The 27,920-nt window shown below is 43.9% G+C and overlaps 1 protein-coding gene across 1 annotated transcript in view; it reads left to right on the top strand.

Moving 5' to 3' along the window:
* Positions 1–24,794, top strand: part of LOC306793892 (cadherin-18) — a gene marked incomplete at both ends in the record, with an annotated part of 54,647 nt that extends 29,853 nt beyond the window's left edge. Inside the window, 7 exons of the mRNA XM_079291691.1 lie at positions 721–908; positions 1,490–1,743; positions 4,422–4,558; positions 8,867–8,988; positions 11,153–11,270; positions 17,773–18,024; positions 24,289–24,794. Coding sequence (XP_079147817.1) covers positions 721–908; positions 1,490–1,743; positions 4,422–4,558; positions 8,867–8,988; positions 11,153–11,270; positions 17,773–18,024; positions 24,289–24,794 — 1,577 coding nt within the window. The remainder of the gene's footprint in view (positions 1–720; positions 909–1,489; positions 1,744–4,421; positions 4,559–8,866; positions 8,989–11,152; positions 11,271–17,772; positions 18,025–24,288) is intronic.
* Positions 24,795–27,920: the final 3,126 nt, after the last annotated feature.

Here is a 27,920-nt window from a genome sequence, read left to right as displayed (position 1 = left end):
ACCGGAACAGCATTTCTAACGAGAGTTAAAATAAGAAACATCAACTGTTCAGTATTTGCAGGGACAAAATTCTTTGAATTATAATTTATTCATGCGTGCAACGATTAACCCGATATCAATCCTAGAGGGTCTTAGAAAGTAGATCATGGATTATTGAAGCTTCCCCTCACAGACTTCTTTATCATTCCTCACTGTGATGTATGATACTTCATCACTGTGTGATCAGTACTCTAATATTGCAGTTAAATGTTTCCATAATTAGCTCTATTAGAGTAGCAGTTATCAAAACCATTTGTTTTGCAGTCTGCATTTCCTCCATTTTAATAATGAATATAAGTAATGATAAAGTTGTGATATGTTGTCTTTGAAAGTGCCCCATCGAGCCCAATCCCCAAGGGCTCAGAGATTTTCATTTTGTGCTGCAGTGAAGACCATCAACATTGTCTGAATAATCATCCACGAGGATCCACGCCATTGCAGTACGACAGCATGAACCTCCGTTTAGCATTTAATGTCATTTGAGGCACAGCAGACTGTTTGTAATGACATTCCCTCAGGAACAAATGGTGACAGAATCAAACTGCTTAGCTAAGCGCTGTTAGAAGGACATTCAGACAATGATGGGGGGCTAGTCAGCTTCTGTTTTAAATATAGATATATATAGATATATTATTTTTTTCCCCCATCTCTAAATGGGTACGCATTAATGTTTATCCACAGAAAATTACCAGCTGTACGTCCCTGAATCAGCTCAAGTAGGGAAACCGGTGGGGAAGATCAAAGCCAATGATGAGGACCTTGGCATCAACGCAGACATCAAGTACAGCATCATTAACTCAGAGGGGGCCAACACGTTCTCCATAGCCACGGAAAGGGACACGAGAGAGGGCATCATCAGCCTCAAAAAGGTAAGGACACGATTCCTGCAACACAGAAATGTGAACCCTCTGGAAAACATGAGGACAGAGCCCTGTGTAGCAGTCTTGCTTGAACACTGACGCATATCACACTCATTTGAAGGTTCATACTTGTATTTTGGGTTTTAATTAGAGCATGTTTACATGCTTTGATGTTCAAAAAACACTGACACTGTTTGCCTGAATATACCTGTATTCACCCTCTGTCGGAAAGGCTCCGTTTTAACGCCTGTCTCTTTAAGACCTTAAACCTTTCTGAAACAAGCCCAGTCTAGTCTGATCGGCTTCCGCGAAAAATATGGTGTACCTTTGCAAAGGTTGTCTTTTTGCAGTTTGTGGGTTTGTGGGTACCCAACTGTATGTGCGCAGAAAAGAAAGTGTGTTCCATGATATTCCCCCTTTAAAAGGTGTATTCTGGAGAGTTTTGACCATAAGTGGTACCATAAAACAGGTCCTCATATCAAATAATTAACCAGCATATGAGGACACTCATGCATACACAATGCTGCCATATGCAGAGAGTGGTAACAGTTGTAGTGGTAACAATGGTAACAATGCCTTTCCCCCCACAGCCTCTGAACTACGAGAGAAAGAAGACCTACACTCTCCACATCGAGGGCACCAACACACATGTGGATCCTCGTTTTTCCTATCTCGGCTCTTTCAAAGACACTGCCACCCTTAAAATCACCGTTGGGGATGTGGACGAAGCCCCAGTCTTTTCTATAGACCATTACATCATGGACGTATATGAGAACTCTCCGAGTGGCACAGAGGTGGGCGTTGTAACGGCTCGAGACCCTGACAGCAGGAACAGTCCTGTCAGGTAAGACTCTTTAACTCCTACAATCTGCTGAGAAGATTACAAATATTCAGAGGCAGAGCAGCTCTACAGGCAGACTGTCTTATTAGTTGTGCACCACTGGATATAATTGAAGATCTACCGTTTCTCGTGTTAAGAAATATCAGACAAGCCCGCTGCAAAAGCAAAGGGTAAGAGTGGAGGTTACTTCTATTACGAGGCTTATTTTGAGGCTCAATGCTCTTGCAGATGTGACTGGCAGCCAATGTAGCCCTCTCACTTTGTCACCTAATTAGTTGCCAAATCTTTTTTTAGAAACATACCAGTCTTATAAAGTCCCATAAAGAATGGTTACCATATCGACTTAAATAGTTGGTAAAGCGTACGTTTGCCTTGCAAGACCATTTTTTGCCAAATTGCTCACATCTTTGTTGGGAATTACTCGCTTATGTATTCATGTATTCATCTCTTGATCAGAGTTTCTTTTCTGGTATTCAGGTTTACCAGTGAGATATCTTTTGCTGCAAAAAAGTGAGGTTCTGTAGATCCGCCCCTCGAGGTTTAGGTCGAACTAATACGATTATTTCTGCCTCCAAGAAATGTTTGTCGAACTAAAACCCCAATTTGCATGTCACATCTCTGCCCCATATAATTGTACTTTTTTTGTGGACGAGCATTTGAAGCGATGACACTGTAGTTTGCACATGTATATGTCAAAATGCACTCATCATGCATCTTCAACATGCAGCAGCCTGTGTTTTTTTGTCTTTAAGCACCATATGACAATTCTGATTCAGGCAAATTGAGGATTTTTCAGATGGCTTTGAACCACCACTATAGAGCATAATGTTAAATATATGTGCTGCATTCTCTTTAGTAGCCCCTTGTTTGTTCCTGCTCCTATACATGTCTTTAACGTTCCACATACCCTCTAGAAATCAACAAGATGCATTGTGTGTCCTTCTCATTTCTTTGCATCATCGTTAGTTATTGTGTCTGCTGGTCTGTCGAGTAACCCGGAGCGGTACAACTGCTTCGCACATTAGTTTGCGCTCTAAACACATGCTTGTGAGCTGTTGAAAGAGATTGATACTACCCTGAGGCAGGGGGCTGATCCTCTGTGTTTAGCTCTGCACAGGTACCTTTGCTTCGTGACATTGCACTCAAGCAGCTCTACACTGCTTGTATTCATTTGAATTCCCTCTTTCGCCCCGGCGTAAATGATGGAGTAGCTGTAAACACGGATGTCCTCATGAGATTAGTTCTTGCTGATATATCAGTAAGACACAATTATATGTTATAGGATCACAGGAAAAAGCTTCGCCATAGGCTGCAGAGCCCAGGGGTGTTCTTAGCAGCGTTAAGCACAGTGACTTATGGCCGTGCTACCATCCTCCCTGTTACGGACTGGCGAGCTCTGGGGTCCTTGATGACTGATGTTCAATTTTAAATGTGAGGACGACATGGGGGAAAAGATATTCTTAGGAATCTTAAGACTGAATGCTTTGCTGGAACAAGAAGATAATCTGCATATGAAAGAGTTCCCTTGCTCTCCTTGTGGGATACGTCCTCCTCGACTACTCCTGAGTTACATCGCTCCCAACGTTCACCAAATAAAGACGAAGGCGGTATTTCCGTGATAGCCACTTGCACCGAGACAAGGAGAAGAAGAAAGCTTTGCAACGGTGCCACTGCTCCCTGTGTTGGCATCAGAATGCAGGAGGGATCTGGCTCCCTTTGATCGGCAGAAGTCTGCCCATGCGTGCAATGAAATGAACATGTTGTTGAAGTGACATTTTAAATGTTGGTCTGAAATTGACATCTAAATAGCCAAAGAACTTCTTGATGGCTCATTACCTCATTACTTCTACAGAAATAGGAAAATAAATCACAAAATAATCTTACTTTGAAACGAATATGATTCATCACCAGAAGCAGAAATTAAAGTGTTGTTGTTTTTTTCCCCCTACAAGCCAAAAAAAAACAAGTTTTTCATCTTGACAAAGCCAATGCTTAGCACCTAAACTCTCTTGCTGCTGGAAAGCCTTCACGCTCTTATGCGCCTGAGCTTTTAATAAATCATGACAGCATTTCTACTGACGCTGCTGGGTACACTTGTAAGCAATCCGAGCTGAAAGGAAAATAGTTTATTATTTCAAATAAATGCAATCCTGGCATTAATACCCCTATGACATTTCCGTCTCTCATGCCAATTGAAAATTGTCTACTTAACTATATGACTCAGGAGAATGAATGAATGCCGGATTAAAGGTGTAAATAGGTCATTAGGAGATAAATTAGGGAACACACAGTCAATGCTCATTTCGTGCTTGAACTCATGAGGGGAGCAGCTGAGCCCATCTCTGCTTTGTATGGCACAGGCTGCTCTGCTTCTAGTTGGATAACAGCGTTGCTAGAAAGCCATTACAACAGTGCAAACACTGCCAGCAGAACATCGCCTTTTGTCATTGTTGAAAATTGAAGATAATTGCTCTTGAACATTCTTTCAAGACCTAGAGTCCATTTAAAAGCAGCGGGAATTATTCTCTCCGTGTGCTGCAGGACTTTGAGAAATGAAAGCAGCGTAAGAACATCCCCCTTCGACTTGTGCTGTGTCTGCACTTTATTCATTTCACTGCACTAAAGCATTAAAGAATGCTTCTGGAGTGGATACATACGATCATGTTTTCCTTTCCCAATAGGTACATCCTGGACAGCAAAGAGGAAGGCCTGACGTCCTTCAGAATCGACGAAAGCAGTGGACGTATACGGACGACGCAGCCTCTGGACAGAGAAGACATAGCTTGGCACAACATCACTGTGATGGCCTCGGAGGTTGGTAGGTACCCCGGTTGCTTTCCATCAACACAATGTTTACAATGTTTGCTCTCGTGTGAGTGTTCATGAGTGAGCAGACGATGGTTCTCCTGAATGTCTTGCCATGTCGACATGCTTCTTCTTACTCCCTGTTGAACAAACTGATTTATTTTTCATTTTGCATAGTTTAGAAAAGACTTGAGACTAGTTCTTCCCTTGGTGCTTTTATGAAATCCCAATGTTAATGAATAGAATAGATACTATCTTTATCCCTTTAAGGGGGACATTTGTCTCTGCATTTGACCCATCCCTGTATACAGGGAGCAGTGGGCAGCCAATGACAGGCACCCGGGAGCCGTTAGGGGTTCAGTGTATTGCTCAGGTACACTTCAACACGTGACACGTCCCAGTCGGGGATCAAACCGTTGAACTTCCGGTTCCCAGACGACCGCTTAACCCAGTGCGCCACGGTCGCCCATGTAATTCATGTAATTGTAGACACACAATTTCATCATGTTCAGAGGATCTGTATCTTTGAATTATCGATATATTTTGGAATTAAAAATTGCTGTACATACGGGTTACCTTCTAACATATACATATTTAAAAAGCCAGGATATGCAGTATGTTTGACACCTTCGGGCACTGTAGTAAACACACACATTGCTATTATCCAGTTGCCTAAAGGAAGCAGTTAAAATAGATTGCTCTTGCTTCCCACACTCATCTTGTTTAGCCCCGAGCTGATGGAAGACATTGTAAATCGTTGTCAGAATTGCATTGAAAATGGGTGAGCTTTGTGCTACGACAGCATGATTTAAAGACTAGAAAGTCAAAAGCAATGATCGGGGCTATAGTTCTACCCAGAGGCTTTGTTGCCCACCTTCCCCACAAGATAACAAGACACCCTGAGGGGATCGTAGAGTCAGAGCAGTCCGGGTTCAAAATCACAGCGTGTAAAATTGGAGTCAAAATCAATATCAACAAAAGTAGCGATCCATAGAAAGGAATGGCTTTATGAATCTGCACTGCACACTGTTCCGCTACCAACAGAATAAAACCACCAGCACTGTGTAGAGTTTCCCTTCACTGGTTTGATCAAACTCACTTCGACAGGAAACCGTGTTAACGGACTCACATCCACTGCAGGACCCTCGTGGGCCAATTCACAAAGACTGGATTGCGGCCGCTGACAGCGCCATGTTTTGTGCATCGCTCACCACAAAATATATTGCGCTAGTGATATAATGTCACGCTCTCAGTTTTGCAGCTGATTGCGATTGCCCATGTGGCTTTTTGCGGCAAGTACACAATGGCAGAACCATGGCAGAACCATGGCAGCACAATGGCAGAACAATGGCAGCACAATGGCAGAACCATGGCAGAACCATGGCAGAACCATGGCAGAACCATGGCAGAACAATGGCAGAACAATGGCAGCACAATGGCAGAACCATGGCAGAACAATGGCAGAACCATGGCAGAACCATGGCAGAACCATGGCAGAACAATGGCAGCACAATGGCAGAACCATGGCAGAACCATGGCAGCACAATGGCAGAACAATGGCAGAACCATGGCAGAACAATGGCAGAACAATGGCAGAACCATGGCAGAACAATGGCAGAACAATGGCAGAACAATGGCAGCACAATGGCAGAACCATGGCAGAACAATGGCAGAATAATGGCAGAGAGAAGAAGTAAAAGGAAAACCTTCAGACAAGGTATGTAAATGTGACAGAGCGATTTAATGGATGTGCTTCAGTTACCACTAACTCTCTGAGGACGCTAATCATTTCACCGTAACTGCGTGTGGCTATTTGCGCTGATCTTTGTGATTGGACTGTTTTTGTAAAGAGGCTCATTTGCATAAAAAATTAGACAATTTTGGGGCAAAAGTATGAAATGGAATTCCATTTTGATTGGCAGCAAAGTTAAGGATGCATTTCACACTTCCTTTGTGTCTTACTTGTGCAGGTTTAGTGTTTGAGGGGCGAATCACTAAATGATTGAGAGGCTTTTTCAGTCGTTACACATTTGGAAAGAATGCAGAACAACACGGGGCATCAGCGTTCGAACCCTTACAACTGCAATAACTGCTGTTGCCTGCAGCTATTCAGCTAACCAGTTCAGTGTCTCTACTTTCTTTTTGCTCATTCCTCTGACTCCAACTCGTCTGCTAAATTGTATTTCAGGATCACAGTGAAGAGACAAACAGCATGGTGCAGTTCAGTGCACTTTTCCTATACTTGTCCAGTTGTTGGAGCTGCAAGATGTTTTCATAGCATTTTGAACACTACTACTCTGTGAAGGCATTTAAACACTGCCCAATAACAGATGAGTTAATAGCTAAAGTAACAATTAAAGTCTGGAGAAAACAAGGATGAAGGAGTTCATTTGCATATTGATTAGAATGTATACAAATTCCATTAGAGTGTATTTTCTTACAATTAACTCCAAAATCAAATTAGTCCCAATTGTTTCAATGTCCTTCTCCACATTGAAAATGAATTAAATCAATGCAGGCCCGGCTAAATGCAAGAATTGTTATCAGGTGACTTGTGGGTAATTTGTAATCACAATTAGGCAAATGTCTTGCCGACCGACAGAGGTGCTGCATGCTAATGGTCTTTATCTCCTCTTCTTAGTATTCAGGGAACAGTTACAGGCCGAGGCATTGTCAGAAATGGAACAATACATTGATACAACTGTGACTGAGCAAGGACACAGTGTTACCTTCGACTGTAGATCGACCGTAGGGAATGAGTGAATTCAAAGTATGAATATGTGACTGAATTGTATTGTTGATGTATTAGTGCAATGTGAGACCTTCTTCAGGCGCTGAAAATATACCACCTATGGAAAATGTAATGCAAAATATAAAGCAAACAAAAATCCTGAAACATTAATTGAATAGACTGCCGCACCTGCCGGACTTTTTCCCCATTCACGCAGGTGTTGCTGAGCGAGCATGTGATTATTCAGCGATGTCCTGCGACACACTCGCACTGTAAAAAACGCTCACACCTGGAAGCTACCCAGTGGAACCAGTCTGCTGCTCCACGGCTTGTGGGTGGAATGCCTTGCTCCAGGGCTCGAGGAAAAATCATGGGAAAGCTTTACCACGCCGAGGGGCAAATTCAAGGATTGTGCAGCTTTTGCAGCCGCTAAACTTGTGCAAATGAGACAAAAAGAGACCGTGTGAGTCTCAAATGGAAAAATGCATCCTCAACTGCACTGCCAAGCAAAACTTTCCTGCTCCTGCGCTATTTGCATGTATTTATTTCAGGTAATATTCATAAATTTGGCGCAAAATCTATGAAAATGGGCCTCGTTGCAAAAACAGTCCAGCGCTGACAACCAAACGCTTTTGCAGTGATATTATTTGCGTCTTCGGTGGGTTGGTGGTAACTGAAGCGCATGAGGGGTGTCTGCTCACCGTCATTGATTTTGGGAAGCAATGACAGTTGTGTTATAACAAATTTATGAATAAAGCTCCCTTACATGTCATTTTTGGAAATAGTAGAGAGAAAAAAAGAGATTTGAATGATGACTGTAGCTACTCTGCTGCGCTCCGTGCGTTAATGCGCACAGCATCTCTCCGAACACCCACATCGTCTCCGCTGCCGTGGGATGGCTGCAGGTATTTTATAAACTCAAAAATGTCTCAAAAAACTCTGAAATAACAAAAAGTATTTAATCATTTTCTCATTAATGATGTATTATTTCACCCAGCGACGCAGAAGATAACTCAAAGTAGGCTGAAGCCTCCTATGAGGCCGAGCCTCACCCCTCCCAGCCGACTCATCGGCCTCGAGGGCATTTATACTTCATTGTATTCAAACGCTTGACATTACTGCCCCCATGGCACTGTCATGCTTTACGGATATAAGCATGGTATATACCGCAAATCATAATTCAAACTACATTCACATATCTCAGTGAATTAGTGGGCTATTTTGTTGCCATTACGGCTGCTACTTTATGTTAAAATGAAGGAAGGGAGGTCATTGGATTTACATGCCTCATGAGTTGCTCATGCAGCGCAAGGGGCAAATAATGCATCACAACCCAGCACTCCAACTGGGACACGCAAATGCTGCACGAAGACGATCAGATGTGCTTTAACATACAAAATTGCCTTCTGCAACGTTGCGTCCCTCAGTGCTTTTATAGCGGCAGAGTCGAAGACAAAACCCACAAGCAGCCTAACAAGAAGAGCACAGCGTGTCCCAGTTTGGAATCACAGCGTCGCTGCTCTACTTTGTCATGAAGGCTAACATTTGACTTTCATCTTCTTTGTCGCTTGCTCTCTCCCTCTGCTACAGACAACCCCAGCCTTCTCAGCCACGTCCCCGTTACAGTGCAGGTGCTGGACGTGAACGACAATCCGCCAGAAATAGCCACAGACGAGGAGGTCATCGTGTGCGAGAGCTCAAGGCCGGGACAGGTGAGCGGCTCGGATTCACCTCGAAAAATATGCTCCACCTATCTCCGGTCTCTTTCTCGCCCTCTATTGACACCTCTCTACACCGCTCGCGCGCCTCAACGTCCCTGAGCGCTGTGCATTAACCTCGGATGCACTGACTACATGCATTCTGCGCTCGGTTATTGTTTCCCTCAGCAGTTTTGGGTGGCTCACTGAGTGCTGAGCAGTGAGCATTGGGGGAGAGCTGCTCGATCATCCCTCATTGAAAATGAGCATCTCAGCGGCAAACCACGACAGCTCTCAATCGAAGCTCATTCCGACTTGCTCTCAGTCGTCTTTGATTGATTCAAATTAAGAAGCTTTTTGAGATGTAGAGCAATCTGCAGCATGGAAATGGCTGAAAGGGCAGTTCGGCAAAGGATGATGGCGTAAATGATTTTTTTATTCATTATTCATTATTCATTTTATTCACTATTTTATTCATCTAGTTTTTATTTTACGCTGTTTTACTACTGTTAGTTATCAAAGTTGTATTATTTTATTATTTTGAGTGCATTGTTGTTTTCACTTGTTCCGTCTTCATCTCCGGTTTCTCAGTAACCTGTGAATCACTTTTAAATGCACTGACCTGTATGTGAGAGGAGGAATCTCGTCAACTCAACAATTGCAGCACTGTACCGCTCAACAGTTTGCAACTGTTAATTACTTCATGCAAATACTGGATGTGTGCTACAGTACGTTTACACCCACCACCAGCAGTCAGACGAGCTCACATTAAGACATCCGTTAGCATTGTCCTCTAAACATTTGCATTGTGGAAAAGCACTTTGCACCCACTCAGGAAACAATCATGTGGTGATGTTTCCTCGGGCAGCCATTTACAAGCAAGCAGACAATTGTGTTGCTTACTCTGGTTTCCTAGACGTCCTGGTATCCTGCTTTTTAAGACTAATCAAGTGGCAGTTAGCTGCTATTTCACATTGATGGTAAACAAATTGATCACAACGTAACTTTGTCGCCAGTATTACCTGAAAGACAGAGAACTCTAAAATTCGGTTTATTCCACAAAACAGATTTCTAAAATGCATTTACAAATGACCAATATGTGCAAGTTGTTTATTGTTGTTATTTCCTACTTTATTGTGCTGTAGCAGCCTGAAAGTCCAGATATGAAGGATTCCAGTTCATAAGAACACATTCATCCTCCTAATCATATACTTAATATACGTGATCATATAATCATAATCATATAATCATATACTTCATATACAGTGCGCGTGCAGCAGGGGTGAATGCATTTCTTCTCCGAGAGATTAGCGGATTAGCTTCTGAGACTGTGGCTCGTCTGGTTTGTCTATAGAACTTGAACATAATTACAATAATCTTATACACACTAGAGGTACATATGACATTTGACATTTACATTTAATCCATCCTGCGCGTTTAGGAGCAGTCGGCTGCTGTAAAGCATCCAGGGAGCAACGTGGGGTTCAGTGTCTCTTTCAAGGACACTACGACATGCAGACAGTAGGAGCTGGGGGTCGATCGTTCAGGTGCTTTCAGGTCGTGTTTTGTGGTGAAAGGACGACCCTCTCTACCCACTGAGTGGCTGTGATCAGCTCCAGCGGCACACGTTAAATTGTCATAGATTTCCCGGTTTTCCTGTGGCTCACAATCTCAACAAAAGACACTTGTGTCTACAAACAGTATTGACAGGAAAGAGGTAGAGGAGCGGACGGGGCATCAAGGTCACTGGCCGATGGGCAGATGTTTTTCAGAAGGGCATCAGGACCACGGCGCTGGTGACATTCCTGTCCTGAGCACAACACCCCCCCCAAATCTCACATTGCAGATAAGAACTCCCTGTGGTGACAGAGCCATCGGGTCGTTTTTGTCTCAATGGCATCTCTCTACCTGCTCTCACTGTGTCTTCTACCAATCAGGGGGAGCAAGTTGAGAAAAGTGGCAGTGAGGTTGCCCTGAGAGTGTTTAGGTCGGAGGAGGAAATGTTGCAAGACCAGTTGGCTGTAGGTCAGAGGAACTGGACTCTGACGAATTATGATCAACCAATCATAAGACATGCACGAGAAACGACATCAGCTCCTTGTCCTGTAACTAGAGCGAAGGATGATTCTGCCGAATGGTGCAGCGACTGATTGAATGCGTGTTGTCTTCTGAGCAACAGGTGATCCAGACCGTCACAGCAGTGGATAAGGACGACTTTGCCAACGGACAGCGGTTTTCCTTCGCTTTGCCGAGCCTGCTACCCGTTAATCCCAACTTCACCCTGAAGGACAACCAAGGTAATTAAAGTGATCGATATTGTTTGTTTGTATTTCATTTCTTATGAGCATTGCACACCGCCTTCGGGACAGGACTCCAGCCCCATTGCTCACGTTCTAAAAGTCCAATAAGCCGTACGGATTTCCTCCTACCGAGGAGGCGCCATGAAAAAATGCGTTATGTCAACCTGGGGCCACCAGGATCTCCTCTGAGACGGATCTCATAAAACACAAGAGCAGTAGAGGTTTGGCATGTGTGCGCATCATGTTGTCAAATGGATAACCCCTCTGGCATCCCCCCCCCCCCCACCCTCTTTCCCCTCCTCCATCTCAGTCTCAGGTGAATTCACAGGGCTTTTTAGAAGCTCTCAGCCCGAAGATCTCACAGTTGCCCACTGAGAGGGGAAGTTCACAGCACTCCAGATGAACCTCTGCGCCATGAGAGAGGCAAGAAAACAGAGAGGAAGAGAGATCACAAAAAATCAATGTGATAAAAGGAGATAAGTCTGTTTAGCCCTCGGTCCAGTTGCTTCCCACCACAAGCCACAAGCCTTGCCTACATTGAGTTAGAGTGGAAAGTGTAAGTGGCACTTAGAGACATCCCTCACCTCCTGCCCACCTCCACTCCTGAGGGCTGGATGAATCAAACAAAGCAGGCTTTTAGATTGAAAACTTAGAACTAGTTGCATCAGCAGTTTGCTTCTGGTTTGCACACGTTGAACTTGGTCGAGCAGCTCTGAAGAAGTGGAAGTGTGACGATATTTGTCGGGGTAGATGATGAAATATGAAGTACCTGTATAATATTTTTCTGTTATTATAGTCATTACCTACTGCAGAAGCCCTCGTTCCCCGTGGGGAATTGAAAAAATGAGAACATGGCGCTGTTATTTTAACACCTCTTTTAGGGTGTGACTTTTTCATAAATGTTGTGAAGAAAACACACATTTTTCCTCGCTTTGTCACTTCGTCTTTCCAGAATGTTCCTGAGAAACATGAGAAGGGACACCTCCACTGTTGCCTGCAAAACATTTTTCTCGCTGATTTGCCGTATTCCGTGTTCACAGAATCACAGTGTGGACTTGAAGGAACACGAATAGATGCCAATCCCGAAAAAGAAGACATTTAACCAACAACAATTGCCACAGCGATGATTCGGTGCTTCTGTTACCCCCTCTTTCATTCTTTAGTGTTAATCATATATTTTAACATAATAAACTGCAGAACTCGCGATCCCGGCAGGTTGTTTGATGGCAGCTTCTGCTCCGATCTTCCAGGACAAATATGTGGGACCAGAGTCCATTGATCAGTGTCTTGCAAAGGTCCGCTTGGGTCATGAAAACTAGGGCACCCTCCTGGAGCCAGGCCTTCCAGACAAGCGCCTGGTGCTCGGGTTATACATTTGGACAGGTTGGGCCGGTCTACTTTGAGTGCATGGAGCAAATACAACTCTTAAAACTGATTCTCAACCCAAATACCGGCATTTGGAAACGTTCCCCACTCTTGCAGAGTGATTCTCTCAAAAGCCGTTGGATTTATTTCAACGTAGTCATCTGCAGCAACATATTCCCAAAGCATTGTGGAAGGAAAGGCTTCTTTCTTGAAGGATTGATCGCAGTTTGTTGGTTCATGCTGTTTGAGTAATGGTGCCTTTCAATTTGGATTTAGCTCCTGCTGCATAACATCCCAGGATCTTGTTTCTTTTTTTCCTCATCTGCGACATAATCCCGTGTGGGATGGGCCGATTATGTGTCACGACATGGAAATAAGAAACGATTCATGTTTAAATAATTTGTCAGTGAGGAGTGTGAAGAAAAGAGAACTTTATGAAGGCCATGGTGTTAGAAACGATTATCCCTCTGGAATAAAAAGGTCATGATCCTGAGATACTTATGTTTCCTCCCACGGCTTCCTTTCTTCACCCAGGAAAGCTGTTAAAGAGCATGATCTGATTCAGACGGTTGACCAGATGAAAGGGAGGCGGCTGCCCAGTAAAGCCTCCAACTTGTTCTGTTGACCACAGAGTAGCTCCACTGGAGCAGTTAAATGCCTAGATCAAGTGCACTCTTTAACCTATCTTTGAGACCAGGAAAGACGTTCTCGCTTCAAGGACTACACACAACCAAACACATACAGTATGCCCTCTTATATTCAGCAGCGTATCTATTAAGGAAAGTGAACAGGTAGGAGACGACTTCATTTGAGGCAGTGGCTCCCACAGGTTCCCGATGGCCCGCCACTACAACAACACATGCAAGTGTCTGATCATATATGAAAACACAACAGCAACTTTGACGACAGTGTTTTTTTTTTCCTGCACATTTTTCTGGTTTCTGCCCGACAGACAGCATGACAGCATTTAGCCTATTTGCTACATTTCTGACTTGTTGGGCTGTGTAATGTGCTTGCCTACTCATGTCTTGCATGAATATAATTCCTTGTCCACCTAGAATGGTTCATATCACTTTTTTTCCCCTTTTAATTCCTCTTGGCTCATCCGCACTTTCGAAACACCAAACTCCCTCTGAGTGTTAAGCCGCTGAACTCCTGAGTTCACACTACTTCAGTCATCTTCAGTCCCTTGGATCCTGCATTTGAACTCCCACTCAGAAGAGGTATCGGAGTTCCACAGCCGCTGCGTACTGGAAGTTATTTGCTGTGACAGAGAGAGAGAGGCACAATGCACCATGCTGTGGACTCCTGCGTCTGATAATTAAAGTAAGCCCTTTGCACTCCAAGCAGCTTCTTTCATTGCTGTTGCAGCCGACCAACTGTTGGTATAGCTGCTCTCTGCCAGCCCCTAATACCTCCCTCTGTTGTTGTGCAACTGATGAAAACCCCTCTCAGTCACTCACACGACTAACTCTCTCATGACCTCCTTTCCTCCTCACTTACAGATTGCTCACAATGGATCGCAATGAAAGTTGGATTCTTTTTTTTTGTGACTCTGTGTGCATTTTCTTGCTGTTGGAAAAAAAAGGATTTCGTTAAAAACACTCCGATATGTTTAACGAGGACCATTTTTTTTCTTTGTTAAATAACAAATTGATTCCTCGTTTAATTCAGGTAATTTAACAATCACGACTTTTAAAAGAACCCATTAACTCCAGCATCATTTGCAGGAAGCTATTTTCCGCACTTCCAACCATATCAGATGTGAAGCTGTCATCTTGTTATAATTGGTGCTTTTCCTGCAAAGACCTGTAACAGCTCCAGCTGTTGAACAAAGTCTGATCAATATAGCGGTCGAGTGTCAATTCTCAGCTAAAAGAAGAAAAGACAGATTTGGATTTAGATCACGGCCTTTCTCTTCATGTGAACTTTGTTTGCGGAGATGACGCCAAGGCTGAGTAGTCTTGCCGATGCGTCGATGCATTTGAAGTGCTACGTTAAACGCAGGTCAAAGCCCTACAGCATATTAACACCATTAAAGCTTCTGCTCAGCTGCTCCAGGAAAGCACTTTGTGACAAACCTGTTCTGTTAAAAGCCTTTTAAATATATTCAACTTGACTATGCCTACTTTACATCGAGTGCTGCTTTGATCTCGTTGTCTGTCACATTGAGATGACATTTGCTTCTAAAAAAAGGCAATTGATAAATGAGCCACATACCTAAGTCGATCAATTGATATCTGAAGGCAGCTTGTCTCGTGCTGCTTTTGTCAAACGTTGAAGAACAAACAGCTGTCAATTGTCAGAATTTCACATATATGACAAGCTCTCCTCTCGTTATTCAAGCAAAGCTCAGATATTTCTCTAATTACTGTTTATGATTTCAGTTTTTTCCTCGTTAAATAAACCGATATAAAATGTGTTCACGTGTTGTGAAGCCATTTGTTCCTGCGTAACAGAGGAGCTTCTACATGCACGTTTCTACATGCACGTTCCTCAGGGTAAAGTTTAAATGCCACGAAGGTTTAGTGACAACAGACACATACTCGCACTGTAGTTGAGTCCTGTAGGGCAAGTATTCCTCTAAAATTGTCTAATTTCTTTATCTGCTGCTGTGAAATCTCACTGAACTTCATATCTTGAGATGGAGAGACAGGAATCCATGTGTGAACGCATGTAAGTGCATTGGCTTAACGAAGCCAGTGCTGGGTTAAACCATGAACATATTACCAATATTAATATATATCATCTTGTTATATGTGATAGAAACCAGATGAAAAAGGAAAATTGCTTGCGAGTGATGTGCAAAATAGCACAGATCAAAATGTTCCGGATAATTCCCAGCGAAGTGTGAACTGCTCTTCAAAGCATACGTTCCTGGGCAGTCACCTGCCTCGCACCGCGGGTAACGTCACGTAGCGAGAGCCGTCACAGCAAACGGTTGCTGTGCTGACTGCTGCAGCCTCTCCTCACATGTGGGCAGCACGTGGCTGCCGACGGTCCATCTCACTGCGGCGTTAATCGGCGAACACTGCAGCTCTACCCGCTCGCACCTGCGACGAAGAGACGGTTTAGTGTGAAATTTGCATGACATAATTGATGTGCACTTCCTCGCTGTGGTCTGTACAAGGACCCGCGCTGCCTCGGGTCTGTGTGAAAGCAGTGACAGCCGACTCCACACGTTGCATGGCTTGTTTGTCTCTCTGCTCTCACACACACAACCTCCTCCGTTCACCCCCGTCTCCTCCACTCATCTCCCAACTCCCCATCTCTCTTCCTTGTTATTTGCATCTCTCACATTCCACTCCCCCCCCCCCACCCGCCCACACACCCATCTGCTTGCTGATACGGTGATACTGCGAGTCTGACTTAATAAAGCTTGAAGTACGTGTTGTCATTCCAGCTGTCGATCATTGTAATTATTCATAGATGGAGCAGAGATTGGAGTGGGAGGCGAGGTCTCTGAGCAGCAGTGTGAAAGTACAGCACGACGGAGGTGTTTTCGCTGGATGGAAAGGGAAAAGGTTACCCTGTGCACGATTCAGCATTTTTTCCGGAAGTTATATATCAACGTGTCACATGCAAGTTTCTAGTGAGTCAGTCATGGGAAGCGCAAGTTGGTCGTCCAGGTTCCTTGAATCACCTAGCCATACGTTTCAATCAACAGGGATGATTTGAATCCTGTGCTGTGCTGGTGCTCAATGTCGTCCATCAGGCGAAAGCTCGTTGGACGCGCTGCAGACACAGACCAAACAATGAAGTAACAGCTTCCGGTTCCATCACGTGACGCCATTGGGCCCAAAAAGACTATTTCCCACAGACTTACAGTGGAAAAGAGACTCCTTTGTAAATCCACATGCGTCATTATCAGACGCTCAGGCGGACCTAGTATGCAACGTAGGGGAGTGATTTGACACCGAGTCAAATGAAGGCATGTCAACCTAACCGAGTAGTTTTGGTGCCTAAACCTAACCGCTACCGTTTCACAACGTTAGCCAGCGCAACCCTTTAGCGTCATAACGCTGGGGGCTTCTGCCAAAGCAGCTAAATGTACAGTAAGTAGGTATGAGATCATGTTGTATAGCTACAGGATACATAAGCAGTGGAAAGTAGTTCCTTAAAATCAACTGTTAGAATATTAAATCCCCTTCTTTTACTTTGTAATGTCAGTAAAGTAAATGTCTTCTAACATTCTCCTCATTTCAAGCTCCAAAAAATGAATTGCGTCTTTGATTAATTTATGTTGCTGTTTGTGTACAAACACAGATTTGAGTTCCAGGTGCACTGAATCAGTCGTCAGCTGTTCTCCCGTATCCTGTTGGCGTTGGTCGTGTCTGTGGTGCTGGCGAACAAAACGGTGTCCGGTGGAAGTGGTTTGAATCGGTGGGCAACTGGACCACATATACGCCACCAGGTGGCTAATGGCAGCTGTGTTGTTAGCCCTGTTCCTGAACATACAGAAGCTCGATGTGCTCCTCACTGTTGGATGTTTGTTTTTAGCATGTACACAATTAATATACATGAATATTTATTGAGACCCTTATTCATACAATCTCTCTGTCGTTCCACAATGTACTGATGTGGGAATACATTTGGCTGATTCAATACAGCTACAGCAGCATATCGGACACGCCCGGGAGAGAGCGCAGACATAACAAGTAACACAGCCGGCCCCTGTCTTGCAGCGCTGTACTCATTTGCTTCCTCCTCTTTTCCTCGTACCTTCCTCTCGAGGGCGCGCTTGTTTGCTTTTACTTCGCTACAAATTCAGCCCTTTTTTATTTCTGTTCATCTACACGACAAGTTCCATGAACAGACGTGTTTCTGCAGAGGCCAAGGTGAACTGGTCTTTTGCAGCACATTTAAATAGTAAACGAAGACCTTTGGAAATAATTAGCCTCGGCACACAGGGAAGAAATCCACCAGCTTGAGATACTTCAAAAGCAAAAGATCCAATTCAAAAAGGAAGATGTTGTGGGTTGGATTTTGTTTTTGTTTCACCCTTAACCCAAAATGTCTGTTTGTATGAATAGGTAATTGCAGGCTTCGCTGAGAAGACAAAGCAAACCATCAATTAGTCGTTTTAGCCAAGCGGTCTAATTATCCTAAACAAGTTGTTTTCTTTTCATTTTAGACAGCACAGCCAGCATCGTTGCCAGGCGGCGGCGTTTCAACCACCTGACCCAGGATCTGTATGAACTGCCCATTGTGGTGTGGGACGGCGGGGAGCCGTCGCTGAGCGGCACCAGCACCCTGACCCTGCGGGTGTGCCCGTGCCAGAACCACGGCAGGATCCGGATGTGCCAAGGCGAGGCTTTCCTCTCCTCGGCGGGCCTCAGCACGGGGGCTCTGATTGCCATCCTGCTGTGCATCGTCATCCTGCTGGGTAAGTTGGGACAGGGGGGAGCCGCCCCGGGGGCAAATATCCTGAGGGCATGGACGGAGGAGATGAACCGTAGAGAAGGGCGGAAGGGTCTGACGAGGGCAGAGGAGGAGAGAGGGATGAAAAGACACGCGAGGACACAGGTAGATGAAGAATGAGGGGAGAACAAGTTGAAGAGGGCAGAGGTGGAAGAAAGAGAAAAGCATGTGAAGGACGGAAGAGAAGGAGGACTCAGAGAGGAGGCTGGAGGAGAGGTGACTAGAAAGAAGATGGTAAGGACCAAGATGAGTGGAATGGAGATTGCAGGGTCAGTGTGATTCAGAGAGGAGTTGTTTACAACAACAAAAATACGGAGAAAAAAAACCTACAGGGGTCGGGGAGTCTGACCTGAATCCTAGAGCAGCTTGGATTCATGTGCAGGCAGGCAGCTCGAATCACAAACTCACATTCGACCTGAATATTTCAAATTCAATTCAAATCTGCTCTTTTGCAATTCAACTGAATCTTCTTCCCCGTCGCTCCCTGCCCGGCACATGTTGTGACATCGCACAGTTGTGAGCAGAGGACGGGCGTGGAGCAACGTGGCGACAGCCGACACAGATGCCGCCGTACGTCGACTTCATGTGTGACGGACATGAATATATGATCCCATCAGAAATACTGTGGAAAAAAATGAACGGGGCGGCATCCATGTTGCCGGCTCGTTGCGGCAGCCGGAGCACACGCCCCTGAATCGATGAATGTGCGTGCCTCGTTGCTATAGCAACCAGTATATTTGCAGCAACAGCTATTATGATTATGTATAAACTTGCGAGTTTGATCTCGGACACTTTAAAGTTAAACTTTACGGGTGGAGAACGTCTGGAAGGTGGCGCAAAATCCAGAATCAGAGAAACCAAAGTCAACAAACCTTCCTGTCAAATTACGCTGAGAGATGTCGCGCACTAATTCCTTCCTCTGCAAACCACACTGCAGGAGGACATGATTGCACAAAACTGTCTAATAACACGGCTTCACCGTCGCCGCTCTCCCCTCCTCTCCTCGGTGATTGTCTGTGGACGTTAGTGCGTGAAGGTTATGCATATTCATGCTGCCTGTCTTCCTCGTCTACGCCAAAGCCTCTGGCTGAGTCGAACAAAAGGCCATCGCCACTGTTTGGAGCGAACGCTTGAGTGAGAGACACACGCTGAATCCCTAATCATCAGAACAAGGCAGACACATCTGTTACAGATATACAAATATCGGAGCACTTGACCCACGATTTAGGACATGATGTCATTTCCAGAGCACACTCACCATGTGCTTCTTGTCCTCCTCGAAGTGTGTGCTGACAAAGAGGCGCCCGGTGGCATAACCAAGCGTGTTCTCGACGTAGTTAACACACTTGTCCCAGCGCGGGGTCAGGGAGGTGGTTCCTGTGGTTACCTGGGGGGGGACAGAGATGCAAGGTGACATTGTGTCTTCCTCCACATGGCCCTAACTTACAGTGTAAGAGACTCTCAGCCTCTGAATCATCACTTGGTGTGGGGAATGTTGGGGGTGATATTTAAGTCTGTGCAAAACATTTAAACTAAATGCAGCATCATTCAGTTTGACTTGATATTGTTTGGGTCATATCTTGTCGTACTATTACCTGTCGGTTCAAAACAGTACAAGCAGGGCTGAGATCATGTGAAGAGGTTTTTAATTACCCATAAGAAAGGCGGTATTTTATTCATTGGATGGTCATATTTTATTAAATTGTATTTCCTATGCTGTTTCAAGGCCCTGTTCACACTGCCAGGAATGCAAATCTGGTGGAAAAATATTAAATCCTTTATTGATTAATATCCCAAAAGTAATCAAAATTGAATGCACTGAGTCAAAAATACACTTGAATCAGGTTGTTGAACTCCAAATCCAATGGCAGCTACAGACCAGAGTACAAGTACATGATTTTTTTGTATATTAGCCGATATAAACAGTATCGTGCAAAATCAGGATGTAGCACAGACTGATGACTGCTAGTGTGGAACTCTGGACACATCTTTAGTGGAGCATTAAAGGTTAGAGAGTCATCCGTAGTTGCATTTGGGATTCGTTTGGTCGGGTAGATTTATAGTTTGTTAAATACACGAGGAATTCAGGCCTCTTCTTGTATACAGTAGAGATATGTAGTGTAACTTATTCCAGTGTTTCACAGCCAAAGATGCTGTTTAAGGTCGGACAGCTACAAGAGCTACAAACCATGCATCTTTAAAATCGTAACAATCTCAAAAAAAAACAATATGGACATATATTTTGGAGGATTATTTCTGTACCAACCCGAGCAAAGTCCAGGTATCTGTAAAGGAAACGCCGGCTCAGAGTGGTGATCCTGGATAAAACTGTCCTCCATTGTACGTAGTTAGCTACAGTCCTAGAGAGAGAGAGAGAGAGAGAGAGAGAGAGAGAGAGAGAGAGAGAGAGAGAGAGAGAGAGAGAGAGAGAGAGAGAGTAATAGAAACAAGGAGAGACAGATCACACCTTTTTTTTGTTTTTTTGGATGTTGCATGTTGGATTCACACTCCAGTTACAAGGGAAGCGTCTCACACACAGCTCAGCTGCTGGACAGAGGTCTGGTACCCCGTCACCTCAAGAGATAAGAGATTGTCAGTTGGTCGTGGTCAAAATACATAAGATTCCGCTCCATTTAACAGCAGGTCGTTGAACTCGCCTGCACCGGGGTTTTTTTTTTTTTTTTTACAATTAACCAGCTCATAGCAGGTACAATAAAGAAATAGCTGAATGTGGTTGTGCTGTTGAAATCGTGATCTACGGTTGTGGTTACACTTGTCTCGTCTTTTGTAATGAGACGCACCAGATCGTGTTCAAAGGAGCGGCTAAAAAACGCTGCATGAACACATTCTTCACTGTACAAGTCTGCATTTGTTTTTGCTGCATGCTCTTCCTCCCTGCAGTCTCAGTCGACTTGATGTTATTGATGAATAGCCGCTAGCAAAGCTCCGCTGATTCAAGACAGATTGACTTCAAATATTGTAATTGTGACTTTTCAGTGTTTACCTTGTGTTATTTAAGTTTGGCTCTCCTTGAACTGAGGTTTGTGCCTCGGGAAGTTCAAATGGAATGGCCTCTTGTTTGGATGAGAGACATCCTTTGACGATACAGTCCTCCATAACCAGGATAAATGCAGCATCAACGAGACTCCTGCAACGGCTTCTGCTGCAGCAAATAGGTATCCGTAGACTGAAGTAATGGCCCAGATGCTATAAGTGGTGTACCGAGCAACAGCTAGACCTCAACTGGCCTTGGCGAGGCAAATGAAATGACCTGAATGGACCATTGAGGGAGCATTAATGTAGAGAGTGTAATACAATATAGTGTGTACAGTGGATGGGAATATTCAAATAAAAGTAGATCACGGACTGTGGAAAGTGCAGTTTAATGTACGAGATGCTGGTAAATAATAAAAGGTGCATTAAGAGTCTTTATATTCAGGCCGTTTACCTCGACAGAACAGTGAGGTATTAAACTGTACACAGTGGGAGGAGGAAGTGGACAAAAACCGTGCAGCACCAGAAGAACGCAATTCTTTATTTCCTAGTTCTGCTCGCTGTGATTGCCCCAGCTCAGCCTGCGCGCGCTCACATCCTGCATTGTGTAATTGGTCACTTTAAACAAGCCGAGCGATAAACACCGTCCCAGACAAATAGCGTTTTCACCCTCGAACCCCAATCGGCCAGTGCCAGTGCACCAGGTGGAGTGAGGGGAATTTGCTTTGTTTGTACGTCAATTAATCACGTGCAGGTTTCATTAAAACCACAGGCAAGGAACCGCACTGAACAATGAAATATATGTAGATAGATAAATCTGCGCATAATTACTTTCGTCATACGGGGGTGTCTTAGGGTGCAGTCAAACAAATTGTAGTCCATCATGGAAAAGTGTACTTTGTTGCATTTTACATTTAGTTTCCGATTATAATCAAGTTCAAGTCAATCAGGGCTCGAGAAAAAAAAGCCCCGTGGCCTCACAGGTAGGTCAGGAGTTGCAGTGATGTGCCCTGCAGTTAAACTATGAAAAAGAAACAGCTGTAAAAGTATGAATCCAGACCACGTTAATTCATTTTATTATGAACACAGCTGCTGGCTGTCTGTCTGCTCATACCTGGGGCTGGATTATCAGATGGACATAGAGGGCATATGCCCTGTGGTCACAGAACTTATTAACTTCCCTATTTGGTTCAAGGTACGCTGATTAATTGTGTCTTTCTTGGGGAAAATATGCACCAATACTGCACAAACGTTCAGGCCTTTTCTGGCGTTCAAGTGAAAAGCAGCTTCCGCATCACACAATGCAAGGGTCTGAGTTGGTGGTGTTGTGTTGTTTCAATGCTGGCAAGATGTTAAAATATGATGTTGGAAGGCAAGTTTAACATCATCAGAAAATGTCACTTCTCTCCATGCTGCAGTGATGCACAGGTGTCCTCCGGCACCCTGTGACACCTTGGGTGTGATGCCACAAAGGACAACTTCCTCTTTCGGTTGTTTTACCTCTGAACAGGCTCAACGTGACTGAGGAGTGTGTTCAGAGCATGTACTGATAAGAAGAAGTGGACGTAGTCATTGTTACATCACCCGTTGGTTTGTGGACTGCCGTACTGAAGCCTCGAGTTCGGCGTTTTGGCCGTCGCCATCTTGGATTAGAGAGAATGCAAGTTTAAGACACTTCTGCATTCTGCATCTTTAGAACCAGATGTTGCTGCCTTGTTCAGACGTGAAATAGACTGTGAAATCCACCAAAGACACTACCTTTTTTTTCACTGTAGTAGGTTTAGGTTCCTCAGTTGTGTCAAAACTAGGGCATGTTTTTGCATTGTCAATCTTGTCTGGTCCACTCATGCAGTACTACCAGAGTTTGTATGGGATCATTCTCAGCTGAAGGTGAACTGAAGGAGCAACGGCTTCAGTGTTGGACTGAACAGCTGAAGCTCGGTGTCAATGCACCTTTAATCTAAGTCTGCTCTGAGGCTTACGTCTTCTCTTTGATATTACTGTATAGTCTGTTTAATGTGGCGTAGTCACCACAATATATATATATATATATATATATATATATATAATGTAATGCTTGAGTGAATACAGTCGATTAGCCAAATGCTTCATTGCATCCTTGACATGATGAAACTTCCCCCTCCTCTTAATCCACCAGCTTGTACTCGTTATAGGGAGTCTCATCCCGAGAGGCTGATCTCACACAGTAGGGTGTTGCTGGTTAGATAAAAATAGCAGATTAATAACGGTTTGATGTGGAGCGCCAGGATGCCGAAAACATTCAAATCACCTTCTGCTAATAATCTATGCAATGTGATGGTGATGGTGGAGCAACGTCACCTCAGCAGGATCACTGATCTAGCCTGCTCGTCTCTGTGAATGCAGCCTCATGAACTCCTTTAAGATATCGCTCGACTCTACAAATGCACTTCCCTCGCGAACGCCATTTTATGAAATAGATGTTGGTGTTAACATCTCGCAGAGGGGTCATCATTAACCCAGAGAAGTATCAGTCTCATTAGTATAGGAACGAGTTCCAAGCTGTAGCATGTCATCAAATATTACTCGGCTTCATGGCTTCATGAACAGTTTGAAGAGATATTTCACTCTGTGAGATACTTATCTGCTTATATGCTCTATGTTCTTTAATGTGGCACAACCGGCGCATTCTTTCTGTCGCCGGCTTCACATTTAACTGAAAGATAATTACACGAGACGTACCTCCATATGCTGACACACGCCCGCTTTATACTTCCAGGCTGTTTTGCATTTTGGCTGGATGCGAGTTTTAAATCTGCTCAGCAGATGATGATAATGTGTACACTGTCATCATCTCCAACAGCTTGCATTCAGACCATCATCACAGCCAATGCTGATGTCGGCTAATGCGTATTATTGATTTACAACTCTTCAGCGCTCGGTTGGTTTTATTGTCCCGATGTAAAATCTGATAAATATTCACATTGTATTCGTTCGGTTGGCTCTTTATGAAAACACGGCTGATCATTGTGACCACATTGAGCTGATCTGTTATGGGATGTTCTTCTGCTTAACGGTTTGTATATTTGTTGGGAAAAGCAATTTTCTTTCTGTCCGACTTTTGTCTCCAACTATTAAATAAGTGAGTTTGTACTCATATTTCTAGTTAAATATGTTTTTGTTTTTGCGTCTCATCATCAGCACTTCCCTTTCTCTTAAATGTAAGCATTGATACAAAGTTCCTTTTGTTTTGCAGTCATCGTGGTTCTCTTCATCACACTGAGGCGGAGCAAGAAAGAGCCCCTCATCATCTCCGAGGAGGACATCCGAGAGAACGTGGTCACCTACGATGACGAGGGCGGAGGCGAGGAGGACACCGAGGCCTTCGACATCATCGCCCTCCGCAACCCGGCCGCCGCCGAGGAGCTCAAGTTCCGACGGGACATTCGCCCGGATTCCAGAAAACACTGCGCCCGGCCCCGCAGCCGCCGGACTGCGTCGGTGGAGCTGGACGAGGTGGACGTGCACGAGTTCATCAAGCAGAGACTGGTGGAGGCCGACATGGACACCGGCGGGCCGCCCTACGACTCCCTCCAGACCTACGCTTACGAGGGGCAGGGCTCACCCACGGGCTCCATCAGCCCTTTAGACACTCCCGCCACGCACTCAGAGCAGGATTATAACTACCTGGACAACTGGGGGCCCGAGTTCCAGAAACTGGCAGAACTCTACGCAGAGGCAGACTCGGATGCGACGACCTAGTCTGCGATTTCACTGCTGTTCAAACCAAATCAGTTTGAAGTCCGTTTTTTTCAAATTTCCAGTCAACAATATGAACAGAGATGCTTTCAAACTGTTCCCGGTGGTTTATAGCTGTTGAACTAAAATGACTACGCTACAATTTTTTTTGTTTGTTTGGTTTTTCTTTTCATTCCGTCACTTTGGATCGTGGGTCAGTGTTAAATCAGATTTTGAGATGGAAGAACGACAATATGGGGAAAAGGGAAAATGATATTTTCCTTGGTGTATATTTTTTATTGCTCAATAAAGTCCTGAAATCCATATGAGTGGATATGTGAAAAAAAAATTGTACATTTGTCTTCTTCATCCAAGAATGCATATAGCGTACAGCACGCAGTCAAGATGATGATGGTGGGAGGCGTCACCAAAGGTGTTTATTATGATTCACGAAGCAGAGGACGACGCTCAGCCATCCATATACACAATAATGACACCTACAGTGCTGCAATGTGTTTTGTGTCATATCTTCCATGTTGACATTATCTATGAAACACACATTGAATTCAGACATATTTTTCACATATGCACATTTTTCCAAGCTTCTGTAACTGAAGGGAGGCAAGGTAACTTTAGCATTACATCAGCTACAGCGACCAGTGATATGATATGAAATCGTTTAGCTCATACGTTGACCTGTGTGATCCTTTCAGAACATTTTGATCCCCACAAAAACAGCAGACTTTTCTGGAGCCACGGAACCAAGACATGCAGCCTTGGTGTCCCGAAGTTTCCCCAGGATCTCCTCATGGTCAGCGTTCCAATTCATTAGGTGTCTGTGGGTTCCCTTTATAGGAGCCACTCTCTCTGCATCGGTTCATTAAATTGTCTGTGTGTGACGCTTTTTGCAATGGGACCGCTGAGGGATACGTACGTACACACTCTTAACAAGGTTACAGAGGGCTTTGTGTGCACCTCTATACCAAACAGATTAGTGCATCAGACTTAACCAGGAAGGAGCACACCTATTGTCTTACTGCAATGGCTAAGTCATTAAAATGTGGATTATATCACATTACATCACATCTCAGATTCCAGTGTGAACCGCTCACGGTCCTGAACTGACCCTCCCCCCCCCCCCCCCCATGCACGAAGTCAGCGTTTACGGTTTCATTTATAATCACCACCTCAGCTGGTCTCATGAGTTGAATCCGTTTTTTTCTGTAAAGTATTTTTACAATCAAACAAAATATGACAACCCTGCTGTTTTCGTTTTCATTTAAAATCAAAAATGATATATTATTATTTACATACATACAATTATTTATATATATATATACATATACATACATACATACATACATATACATGTATGTATATATATACATACATACATACATACATACATACATACATACATACATACATATATATATATATGTCACCTTTCACTTTAAAGATCCGAATGTTACCGTCTGGACTGATGACGTATACGACCGGATTGTTTCACATGTAGCCACAACAGCCGGTTGGTTTTAGACAATGACTTTAGTCTCTTATCTCCACACAGACTGTTAACCTGCATTCATCCAAAGACTGCTTCAACCGATTAATGAAATACGCATATTAATACTTCAATTCATGATTAATTCAGGTAGTTACTAATCATTAGTTAAGTATTTTGTGTGACCTCATCTAAGTGAGGACTATTCATGCCTTACAAAGTATTTATAAATGACAATGAAAGGCCATCAGTGGCACGTCCGAGGGGCAGATCTGAGACTTAAGCGCAGACACAGGAGCCGAGGTGAAGTTGAAAAATAAGGTTCTTCACTTAAAAAGTCAAACAAAAACTCAAAGCGACTCCAACAGGGAGTGGGCAAAAATCCAAACAGAATACAAAAAGGCAAAGTCACAAAAAAAGCAAAGGTACAAACCAGGAGCAAACACGAGGACCAAATGCTGGAGCATTACATTACAGTCATTTAGCAGATGCTTTTATCCAAAGCGACTTACAATAAGTGTATTCAACATCGGTTTTCGAGAGAACTAGTCACCAGAAGTAATAAGTGCATGTTCTTTCCTCAAGCAAGCATCTAAGAGCATAAACCAGAGCAAGAGTACAGTGCAGAAACAAACAGGATCTGCAGGAGCGTGTAACCGATGCAATGTTTGCTGAGAATGACAGTTGGTCGTCCAGGGTCACACCCAGGTTCCTCGCAGTCCGAGTTGGTGTCACCACTCAGGTTGTGAACTGCTGCATGGACAAACCCAAGTAATGTCAAGACATCTTGACATATCTTAAAATATGCAATGTGCAACCTCACTGCTGGATCCTGCAAACCGGACCTTTATGTCTTGAGCACTTGTGGAATGTGGCATCACTTCATCATTGAAAAAACAAAAATGATCAACAGATCAATCAATAATTATAAGTATTATATAAGTTTTCTGTATTTTTAATTGCTTTTTTTTTTAACAATCCATCCTCAAGTATCCAACAGTGATTTCAATATTGTAGCTCATCATTTTATAAACCATGCAGCATGACTTTTATACAGCCGATGGTGTTCGAGTCAATAAACAGCCCTGGAGCAGGAAGCCATTAACTACCTACAACTGATTTAGTTGCACCATTATTTAATTTTATTATGTGTAAGTAAGCATCCTGTGTTCTGTGAAGGCACTGAACATGACCCCGAATGGACACCGCGGTCTGCAGACTACACTGCGTCAGACTAATGACATGAAACAACATGATTTCCTCAGCCGATGAGGTGCCGTTCTATTGTACAGAGCATGTTCTTATCACATCTATAGGCATGCAATCTGTGTGGAAGATAAATCTTGTGGAGACTGAAGCTGTTGTAAAAAGATGGAAAGAGGGAGCTTTTTCATCAAAGACTGAAAAAACTAATCTCGACGCAATTAGTGATTTGTTGGGTATTTAAGCATACGTTGGACTCAAATAAGAAGTTTCAGCTGAGAAATAAACTCAAATATTAATAATTAAAAAAGTGGTGTAAAGTTTCCAGAGTGCCAAATTGCGCTTTTGTGCAGAAAATGAATGGGGAGATAAGTGTTAAGACACCGAGAGGGGTTTACATGGATTAAACCGTCACATCCTGAATAAAGATTTCTTCCTTTTAG

Source organism: Melanostigma gelatinosum (assembly GCF_949748355.1).
Source record: "Melanostigma gelatinosum genome assembly, chromosome: 20".
In the NCBI taxonomy this organism is placed as follows: domain Eukaryota; kingdom Metazoa; phylum Chordata; class Actinopteri; order Perciformes; family Zoarcidae; genus Melanostigma; species Melanostigma gelatinosum.
The sequence above is the reverse complement of the archived record's forward strand: the minus strand, read 5'-3'. Positions and strand labels throughout refer to the sequence as shown.